We start from the raw sequence: 10,548 nt of genomic DNA, 5'->3' as shown, positions 1-10,548 counted from the left end.
CTGCTAAGGCCTCCTCCCCTTCTCCCCACCCCTCGGTCCGGCCCCCTCCAGCCTCCCAGCCTTAACCCCTCACAAGCCAGGCCCCCCCAACTTGCTCCTTCCAGGGCCCCTCGGAACGCTTCAGTGTGAGATGAGGGGTGGTGGAGAATCTCTACCCTCAAACTACCCCCCCCCCCACTGAAAAGGCAAGGCACAGAGGAACGCTACAGGTATGACAGATGCCGAAGATGAGCCCTCCCATTCCCCAGAGGGGACCAATTGAGGTTCAGAGTGATTTGGTAACACCCCTCCCAAGCTCTCGAGTTGGGAGCCGGGTTGGGGGGGGAAGGGGTGAGGCCTGGGAAGGGGGGTGGGAGGCCAGGGCAGCTTTGCGGGTGACTCAGCCAAGGATTCAGACTTTGGGATGGTTTAAATTTAGCCCTCAGGCCCTCTGCTTTACACTGACTTTTTTTTGGCAGGAGATGGGGAAGGGGTGGTGAGAGAATTGGGAAGGGAGGCCCTCAGGAGCCAGGATCAGGGGTGACCCACTGGCCAAAGCCTGGGGGAGGCAAAGGAGCCCCCAAAATAGCTCCTTGGACCCTGGCAGTGCAGCCACATTCCTGCCCAGGCTAGGATTAGAAACAGAAACATTTCGGGGGGTGGAGGGTGGAGTGGGAAGACATCACTCCCTGTGGCTCCAGACAGCCAGCCAGGAGGGATTTTCAGTGTTCTTTCCAGGGTGGACAGTTCTCCCAGAGGAAACCATGGTCTCTCATTGGCCCTGGATGCCTGGGCCCGGCCAAGCCAGGCCTGCGGCAGCAGAAGGCCAGGACCTGTGCTGTGGCAGCTCACTCTGGGCATCTCGGGAGCTGCCTGGGGGGCCCTGTAATATCTGGACACTTTGAAACAACTTTTAAAACTCCCACTGAAGACTCTGAAGAGGGGGTCCTGGTGGCCCTCTTCCCTCCGAGAGTTTGGAGTGGGGCGAGGGATACTCTCCTCTGTCTGAAGGGCCCTGCCCGGGGCTGGCCAGCGGCAGATCCACCAGCTGTGTGCCTCGGGCACATCCCTCCTCTGGTTTTCAGTTCTTCCTGCCCTCAGAAGGGGGTCAGGGGGAGGCAGGGCCTAGCTCTTCCTCTGGATAAAGTGGACTCATTCTAGGGCTGCATCGAAAGCACCCACACACTTCCTCCATACCTCCGCGGAAGGGAACAGAGACGCTGTGAAAACAGGGAACTTTAGTATAAATAAGAGGTCCTGGGGGACAGCGAGGACCCCAGGGGCTTCCATAATTTAACATTCTTCAAAAGCACAAGTAACAGCAAGGGCAGGGCGGGGGCCAGGGGAGGGGTGGGCCACCCCCTGCCCTGCACACAGGACCAAGAGGCGCACTGCAGAGCTGGGGCTCTTGTGGGTGGGGAGTTTCTCCCCCAGGAGTGACCAGTCACATGCTGGGGACAGGGATGAGGCTAACACTGATGTTTCAGAGGAAGGGGTCATTGTACTTGGCAGTGGGTGGGGACAAGGCTGAGGCCACACGGGCCACTACATCCCCCCAGTGTCTGGGCCAGTCTGAGGGACCCTCTGCCCCAAATTTGTGCAGGGAGAGGGACCGGAGCAGTCCTTCCATCATGGTTAGTCTTGTTAATACGTTGATCCATGAGGTCAGCGGGGACGGTTATGCTAGGAGCTGGGGGCATGGGGTGGGGGACCCCGACATCCATGGCTTCACACCACTGTGCCGCTCGGGGAGTTGCCTGGTTGGGAGGAGATGCCCTGGGGAAGATGAGAGTGGAGACAGGAGGGGGTTAGAGACCGCCTGGGGCTCTCACCAGTCCCACGGGGTGGGGGGTTGGGGGGAAGCCAGCCTGGAGTCCCCCAGGCTGCTGCCACCTTGGCCTTGCCGTTCAATCCACCCCAGACCACCCAGACAGAGGCCGCTGCTCTAGGCTCAGGAACTTACATCTCGGCTAGCTTCCCTGTCCCAGCAGGTGGCACTTTTATACAATAATTAAAGTCCTCAGGTGATCCTGAGCAAAGAGGATGGGGTAGGGGTGGAGGTAGGGAGGAGAGGGGGAAACTGGGGTCCCCTTCTGACTGCGGAGGGGGTTCTAAGATTCTGGGAGGGAAGAACGAACTTAGGGACAGTCCTACCTCTACCACTGACTTGCTGGGTGACCTGGGCCAACTTCCTTCCCCTGTCTGGGTCTCGGTCTCCTCGTCTGTGAACTAGGGAGATAGAGGGATCTCTTTCAGGACTTACCAGATTCCCCAAATCCCAATGCCCCTGCCTCTGAGACTGTACTTTAAGTTCTAGGGATTCAGGACCCTACAATTCCAAAACTGCTCTTCCAGGGAACCAGGCACAGCCCTCAGATCTAGCATCCTGGGACCCAGAGCCCAAACCCTTAGGAGACATCTGAGAACACAGGTCCCAAGTTATAAGGCACCAGGCCCGCACTTCACCTTACTAGCACCTTTCTGAACCCCATGGCCTACCCATCTTCAAGCTTCCCTGTCCTAAGAGGTGGGAAAGGTCATAAAGAGGCAGTGACTTGCTCGAGGTCACACAGGGAGCAGAAGTGCTGGACTGGACCCTGAGCCTGGGATTCCACAGCCCAAGCCTCCAGCAGTGGGCTCGGATCCCGAGAGTCTGACACTCAGGCTGGAAGCTGGGTGCACAGGCTCAACCTTGCCCATAGAGCTCGAGCTGCAGTATTAATAAAATTTCACCATTCTGTAAGACCTAGCCATGCTGGGCCCACCGGCTGCCCCTCTGATAACTGGCCATGTTCTCCACCACACCCAGATGTCTCTTATGCCTGACCCTCTCTCTGCTTACCGTTGCTTGTCAAGCGTTCTAGAAGTCACTCTAAGATCTGAGAAGGCTTGTTCTGGGACACAGATTTCCATGGCTTCCCCTCATCCCACACAGCTCGAGGCTGTGATGCTACCAAACCTCTCTGCCAATGCCCGCCTCTGCCTGGGTCCCAGGTGGGCTGGTGTGGGGTGACTCACCACCTTGCCCGGCCGGGCCCAGGTGCAGATGAGGCCCTCCTGGCAGGCGGTGATGATGCAGTCCTCCAGGAAGAGGAGGACCGTGAGCCGCTCCTGGGCGATCTTCTTGCACACAAGCGGCTCAAGCAGCGGCACCTCGTGGATGCGCGGGCACAGCGCGGTGCCCAGCACCTTGGCGGGGTCCAGCCGGCTTCGGGGGGCGGGGCCGCTGGGCTTGTCCCCGCCGCCCCCGCCCCCACTGCCACCCCGGCTGATGTTGCCCAGGCTGTGGTAGCGCTTGTGCTCTTTCTCGGCCCCCCGGTCCCGCCGCTCCTGCAGCGTGAGCGTGGCAAAGCGGCCGATGCTGAAGGGCGTCCCCGGCTCCGCTGCCGCACCCGGGCCGCCCGCTTTGCCGCTGCCCGCTGGGTGTGGGAGGCTGTTGGACCGGGACAGCGAGCGGGGCAGGGGCCCGGGGCCTGGCTCACCACCTCGCGAGCTGCCGGTGGCAGGCGGCGTGGTGCCAGGCGTGCCGGGGAGGGTGCGGGTGCGGGCCAGGGGAGGGTGAGGGTAGAGCACGTCTTCGGTGAGGTCCCACAGGCAGAACTGCGTGTCCTGGCCGGCCGAGCCGAAGCGGTAGGTGATGGAGCCGGCCTTGGGCAGCGGGGAGAGGGGAGCGCCCCCGCCCGAGCCCGTGCCCGCGGCCTCCGGCTCCTCCTCCTCCTCGCCACTCCGCTCCCCGTCGCCACCGGCAGCCGCCGCCTCCTCGGCCCTCGTGGTGTAGGGGTCGAAGGCCACGGCGTTGACCCAGGACTTGTGGCCGTGGCCTCGGGCCACCACGCGTCCCTCGGTGAAGGACCACACAGTGACCAGGTCATCTTCACCACCCGTCACGACGTAGCGCCCGTCGGGGCTCCAGCACACACAGAGCAGGCCCCCAAAGTAGCTCTTCATGAGCCCCCGCAGCAGCATGGAGTCGAAGTGGAAGACGCGCAGGCAGCCGTCCTGGCTGACGCAGGCCAGGTGCCGGCCGTCGGGCGAGAAGGCGAACTCGTTGAGGGGCCCCTCGCCCACCGCCCACTTGGCCAGCGGGTTGCGGGGCGCCTTGCTCTTGGCGGCGTAGACGGCGAAGCCCTCGCCCTGCTTCAGCAGGCTGTACTGCGGCGGGGCCGAGGCGCACGGGTGGCTGACGTTGTACAGGTACAGGTGGCCACTGGCGTGTGATGCCAGGAACAGGCTCTCTGACTCAGGCAGCCACTTCAGATATGTCACCTTGGTCTTGTCGATAAGCCGCTGCCAGGGGAGAGAGCGGGGGTTGGGAGAAGGCCATCCTCCAGTGGCCCACCTCCTCCCCAGCCTGGTTCCCCGGAGAAGGTCATCATAAGTGGCCCGGGCCTCCTCGGAGAGGAGGGACTGAGGGAAACGGACAGACACCAGGTTAGGGGAAAGCAGGGGGAGAAGGGCTGCGTGAGGGGAGCTCCGTGGAGCCTCGATGTCCCTTGTTCGGCAGGAGGGCAGTGCTGCCTTCCAGAGAACTCTCCTGTCTAACCCCCTCCGCCATCTTTACCATGTCATGCTTAAGGCAAGATACTGAGTCACGGAGTATCAGCTCCCCCAAGGAAGGTATCTTTGTTTATTTAGTTCATTGTTCTAGCCCCAGAGCACGGAGCTGTGCCCGCAGGAGGCACCTGGAAAGTAGTTCCTGGACACCTGAATGACAACCCCATCCTGTCAGCCGTGCATCTTTGCTCCTTTTTGTCCTCACAACTCACCTCCAAACCTGCAAGAAATCCTGTGGGCTTGATCTGCAAAATGTGCCCAGAACCTGATCCCTTCTCACCACCCCGAACTCCAACCACCCTGGTCTCAGCTGCCGTCAGGCCTGCAACGGCCTAACTGACTGGCCTCCACCACCTGGGTCTCTTCTCTGCACAGTTGCCAAAGAGATGCTATTAAAACCTAAGTCAGCACCCGGCACTGTCTCTCCCATTCTGAACACCACGGCAGCCTTTCTCAAGCAGGACTCCGGGGAGAGCCAAGCTCTAAAGCCCTTTGGCATCCACTGTCTGTAACAAATTAACTTCTTTCCCAGGTACCCAAGTTGCTTCCTATCCTCCATTCTCTGGAGAATTTAGAAATTAAATCAAATTGTTTCTGTGTTCTATGGCTCAGATGAACCCCAGTGGCGAGAGGTTCTAAAAGCCAAGGTCTTTTCCATGACCTGCCAGACCCTACATCTCCTGGCCCCTCCGAGTTGTTTCTCGGAGCTCATCTACTACCCTGCCCCCAACACTGCTCTGGCCACACAGCCTTTTTGCTGTCCTGCTTCCGGCATTTGTCCTAGCTGTTCCCTCTACTCAGAATGTCCTTTTCTCCAATAATTTGTCTTGCCTCCTTTAGGACTTTATTTCCGTGTCACCTTCCAGTGAGACCTCTCCTAACCTCACCGAGCACTCCCCATTCGCCTTCCCTGCTGGATTTTTCTCCACGACACTCTGACACACAGCCTACTTAGTGATTTGATAACTATCTGTCTCCTCCAGCTAGATATAAGCTCCACAAAGGCAGGGCCCTCTGTTTTGTTCACCGAGATGTAGTATTCCCAGTGCTTAGAACAATGCCTGGCAAAGAACGAATGCTCAACGAATATTTTGTGAATGGATGACCTAGTCCACTTTAATCCATTCCGTGTTCCACTCACTCCCCTCTGCCATTCATGCACTCTGTACATTTGAAATACCTTCTCAGAACAGAGAGAAAGATAGAGGACAAGAGTAGTTCTGGACACAGATAAGGTCTTTCACTGGCATTTCCCCTTCTGCCAGGTCCACCCAGGACTGAGCAACCTCCATGTATGATTTTACAACAGTCCCATGAGGTAGGGATGGGAATCCCATTTTGCAGAGGAGAAAAACTGAGGCTAAGGGAGGAACAGTCACCTTCCCAAAGCCACACAGTGAGTAGATGGTGCAGCAAAGATTTGAATCCAAAGCCCACAGGGCCCAGAATTTGAAAAGCAAGGGCTGTGGCTTCCAACAAATCCCGACCAGTAAGTAGCTTCAGTTCTCTAATCTGCGAAATGGGTATCACAATCCTAACCCATTGGTTGATGAAAACTCCAGGAGTAATGTGTTCAGCACAGGGCTAACACAGCATAGGGCCTGGGCACAGGAGGTGCAACCATCATTATGAGCTATCATCACAGCAGCTGCTGTCACCCCATCCTCCACGTCTGTCAGTCCATCCCCCATCTCTCCCTCATCCTGCCCCCTCAGGCCTACACTGCTTCCCAGGCAGCTGCAGTCTCATGGCAAACAGTGTATGGGTGGGTGGGAACAGGAGCAGTTCTGGGCCCTGGGGGCCCACAATCACCTCCTCATTGAATAGCTTGCTGGTGTCCTTCTTGATGAGATCTAGGTACTGCACTTGACCGGCTGAGAATCCCACCAGCAGGGAGATGGTCTCTGTGGCAGCAGTGAACTGGTTGAAGTCGTGGCAAGTGGGCTGGGTGCCCTTATAGATCCGCTTGTCAATTGGCTTGTTGAGGTCAATGGACTTGGGTGGTGGGAGAAAACGAGTTAATGGCTTCTACCACTGAGAGGAAGGAAGAGGGTGTTGAGGTTGGGGGAAAACCACAAAGAGGAAGCAGGGTTAAATCCCTGAGGGGAGTGGGTAGGTGGAGGGGTGAGAGGGGAGGGAAGGGGCAACCACAGACAGGAAGGAGGACCCAAATCACAAACAGAGGAAAAAACCAGGCAGGAAGCTTCGCCCCCTGCCACCACATGAGACGACAGTGTGTCCTCCCCAAAGTTGGACACCCCCAACTTCTGGGACACCCTTGGCCACAGTGTCAGTTTCAGGGCCCCTGTAGTCCCTGAGCTCCAATTCCTTTCTATAATTTCAGCAACTCCCCTGGGTCTTAGCACCACTATATTCCAAGACCCTCAAAACTCAGGATCACCCAATCCCCAGAATTCTAAAGTCCTATGTCCCAGGATTCTCCTCACTTTGGAGTCCTTAAATCTCAGCATCCCCATCACAGTTCAGGGACCCATTAAACCTCATGGGCCCCCAAATTTTAGGTGCCTTCATCATCGCTGGGCTCTCAGGATCCCCATCACTTCTGGGGACCACCATAAACTCCAAGGGTCTCATGTCCTCTGGGACTGACATCACTTTAGAGACACCCATCACACCTGAGGATGTTCCCTCTGGGATCTCATTATCTCCAGATCTCCCATCAGCTCCGAGATTCTCATTTCCTCCAGCACCCTCATTACCTCCAGAACCCCAAGTTTCTCTAGGATCCCATTCACCTTCAGGATCCCTATTACCTCTAAGCCCCCATCACTTCCAGAATCCTCCTCACCTCTGGGCTCCCCAAGTCCCCCCAACACCCCCAGACAGCAATACCCCTGGGCTCTCCATCACTTCGGAGCCTGCATTTCCCATCACCTGCAAAATGCCTGCCAGCCAGCACCTTGGAGCACCCCATACCATCTCGGATTCCCCATCACCTCCAGAATAGTCACCATCCCAGGACCCCCTCGCATAACCTCGGGATCTCACATGATCTCGAGGTTTCCCATCACCTCCAGGATGGCCAGCACCCAGGGAGCCTCCCATCACCTTTTAGAATCCCGTATTACCTCCAAGAATCCTTTCCCCTTAAGATGTCCGTCACATGTAGGATGCCTATCTCAGGGCCCCCTAGCATTCAGGGACTCTCCTGTCACTTGTGAATCACCTCAAGGATCCCCATCCTCTCAGCCAGCACCCAGGGCCCCACGATGCGGGCCGCTCACCCGTTGGCTCCCGCGGCGACAGCAGCCCGGGTAGAAATAGAGCTCGCGGCCCAAGTTGAAGCAGACGCGGTCTCCCCCAGCGCCCAGCCCTGCGGGCGTGGCGGGAGGCTCCCCGGCACCGGCGCCGTCGGGCTCCCCGAGGCGCACAAGGCTGAGGCGCACCGCAGGCAGCGCGGGCCCGGGCCCTGGGCCTGCGGGCGGAGGGGACGGCGCGGCGCCCGCAGCACCGGGGCCGGAGGTGGAGGCAGGGCCGGGCAGGGGCTGCTGCGGCGGCTGGGGCGGCGCCGGGGTCTGGGAGGAAGCCGGACCCGACCTGCGAGCGGCGCCGTCGCCGGGGAGCAGCTTGTAGAAGCCCTCGCGGGTGCGGAACTGCGACTTGATCTCCGCACAATCTCCCATGGCAGCGCCGGGGCCCGAGCCGCCCTCCGCGCCGCCCGCCGCCATCTTGGGCGACCCCCACCCCAGCCCAGGGCCCCGCTAGTGCCGGACAGCCGCCTGCCGCCAGGCCCCCTGCCGGAAGCCGGGGATCCGCACCGGAAGAGGTGGTGTCGTCGCCCGGGCAACGCCTCTTCGATTGGCAACAGGGTAGGGAGGCGGGACGAGCTCCTGCCGTCGCTCCGGTAACGGTTCTGGACTGAAGGCGGGGCTACAAGGTGGGCGCGGCCTTCGTGCCTGTGGCCGACGTGGTTGGCTGTGGGGGCGGGGCCCGTAGGGAAAGGGGCGCGGCCACCAAAAGAGCACAGGTCCCTAGCAACGGCGCTCTGGGAACCGTTTGCCTAGCAACGGGAGTACCCTCAAGAGAAGGCCTCATCCAAACCTTGTCCTTCCCATGATGTCACAGATGACTCCAGGTGACCCTGGAGTCTCCCGAAGACTCCCAACATACACCCTCCGGTGTTTCCCACTTACATCTTAAAGTCCCTGACTGGCCACAGCATCTCCAACCATTCCTCCCCACCTTTGATGATCCCGCAAATCCCACTGATCTCCATTGCCTCCATAAAACTCCAAGGACTTCATCTAACCCACTACTGATTAATACTAACACCAAACATCTCCACATTTCCCACCAACCTCCTATGTATCTCCATAACTCCACAATCTTCAATAATCTCACTTGGTCCTCCGACACCCACCAAAATTTTATTGATCCCTGCAATGTCCCCAGCGTCCCAATAATCCACTAGTAACCCAAAATCTCTTCCTGATCCCATCAGCCCTCTGATAGCCAGTGCCCCTCACTTCTTCTGACACCACCCTGCCCCCATCACAGATCTTCCTAGACCCACTTATTCAATCGCCTCCCAGATTTCTCACCGGAATGTCCCAGAAGCATCTCACACTCAACAAGTCCTGCAATGAAACTGACATCTTACTCCAAATCCTGCTCCTCTCCTGTGTCCCCATTTTAGGGCTGGCACTGACATCCCCTCCAGTCACCAGGCTGCAGAACTCAGTGTCTCCCTAGACTTCTGCCATTTCCCTTCACTCCCTGATTCCAGTCCCCAAGTCTTTTGCATTCTGTCACCTGAATTCCTCCGTTCCAATCCATTCCTCTGCGCAGCCCTGCTCTAAACTCCTCCTCTCCTGCTTGGGCCCTCCCTGTATCAGCCTTGTCTCTGCTCTCCCAGACTCCTGTCTCACCGCTCTATCTGCCCTCCACTTGGCATCTAGAGAGGTCTTTCTAAAGCATGATAATGATCAGGACCCTGCCCTGTTCAAAGCCCATCTGTGGCCTCCCTAGGGCTCTCAGGACAAAGTTCAGCCCTGGGTAATCTGTTCCTGCCAACCTCTCTTTCCAGCCTCATTTCTCACCACTGACTCCTCACACCATGTCCCAAAAATGAGGTTTGAGAATCTACCCCAACACAACACACTCTCTCTTGCCCTTGGGTCTTTGAATGCCCTGTTTCCTCTGCTTGGAATGCCCTACCACTCTGTTTTTGACCATTTGTGAGCCAGCTCAGGAGCTCTGTCAGTCCTCTGGGCTCCCCTATCTGGGTTGTCATTGCCTAAGGAATGTGTCTGTCTCTCCTGTAGAGTGTGAGCCCCTGGAAAGCAGATCTGGGGCCACTGGGTCGACACTGTGTTCCCAGCACAGGGCTGGGTTGACCCAGGGCACTTCAATAGTTGTTTGGGGCTTCCCCAGTGGCACAATGGTTAGGAATCCGCCTGCCAATGCAGGGGACATGGGTTCGAGCCCTGGTCCGGGAAGATCCCACATGCTGCGGAGCAGCTAAGCCTGTTCACCACAATTACTGAGCCCGTGAGCCACAACTACTGAGCCCGCGTGCCTAGAGCCCGTGCTCCACAAGAGAAGCCACTGCAGTGAGAAGCCCATGCAGCACAACAAAGAGTAGCCCCCGCTCACTGAAACTAGAGAAAGCCCACGCGCAGCAACGAAGACCCAACGCAGCCAAAAATAAGTAAATAAATACATAAATAAATAAAATTTAAAAAAAAAAGTTGTTTGATGGCCAGATGAATGAATAAATGAACAGATGGGAGAGACTATGCCGGGCAATGTCTGTGTTCCTAGCAAAGTGCCACAGTCCTGACTTGGAGGCCATGTCAACAAATGCGGTGAACAAATGAATGAGTGACTCGGCTGGAATGCCCTGAGGAAATTTTATTTAGAGCAGCTGCCTACCTCTTCTACCCCTGCCCTCTAGGGGCAGAAAGCAAACCAACAGTGAAAAAAACCCAAGCTAAAACCATGTATGAGGGAAAACTTGCTATCTACCTGCTTGGGGAAGGGGGCTATGGGGCC

At 57.8% G+C, this 10,548-nt stretch overlaps 1 protein-coding gene across 2 annotated transcripts; it reads right to left on the bottom strand.

The window, feature by feature from the left end:
* Nucleotides 1-1,202: 1,202 nt before the first annotated feature.
* DMWD (DM1 locus, WD repeat containing) lies at nucleotides 1,203-8,317 on the bottom strand. 2 transcript variants are annotated; one of them, XM_060084604.1, is made up of 5 exons: nucleotides 7,779-8,317; nucleotides 6,346-6,528; nucleotides 2,998-4,266; nucleotides 2,134-2,208; nucleotides 1,203-1,755 (listed from the first exon to the last, which is right to left on the bottom strand). In XM_060084604.1, the coding sequence occupies exons 1-5, from the start codon at nucleotides 8,220-8,222 to the stop codon at nucleotides 1,708-1,710; spliced, it is 2,019 nt and encodes a 672-aa protein (XP_059940587.1). In that variant the 5' UTR covers nucleotides 8,223-8,317; the 3' UTR covers nucleotides 1,203-1,707. The 2 variants fall into 2 exon arrangements, with proteins under 2 accessions (XP_059940587.1, XP_059940588.1); XM_060084605.1 differs by lacking the exon at nucleotides 2,134-2,208.
* Between the last annotated feature and the right edge of the window lie 2,231 nt (nucleotides 8,318-10,548).

The sequence above is a fragment of the Mesoplodon densirostris genome, chromosome 19 (assembly GCF_025265405.1).
Source record: "Mesoplodon densirostris isolate mMesDen1 chromosome 19, mMesDen1 primary haplotype, whole genome shotgun sequence".
NCBI lineage: Eukaryota > Metazoa > Chordata > Mammalia > Artiodactyla > Ziphiidae > Mesoplodon > Mesoplodon densirostris.
Note: the sequence above shows the minus strand (reverse complement) of the source record. Positions and strands in the feature narration are given on the sequence as shown.

What these genes read in the sequence shown, in the direction of transcription:
- DMWD (XM_060084604.1), bottom strand. Translation starts at nt 8,222, where the DNA reads ATGGCGGCGGGCGGCGCGGAGGGCGGCTCGGGCCCCGGCGCTGCCATG. An exon ending in GCAAGCTATTCAATGAGGAG is followed by an intron (nt 4,267 to 6,345) that starts GTGATTGTGGGC and finishes CTCCCCTGGCAG; the next exon opens with CGGCTTATCGACAAGACCAA. An exon ending in GGGCCCGGCCGGGCAAGGTG is followed by an intron (nt 2,209 to 2,997) that starts GTGAGTCACCCC and finishes CTATCTCCCTAG; the next exon opens with TTCACAGACGAGGAGACCGA.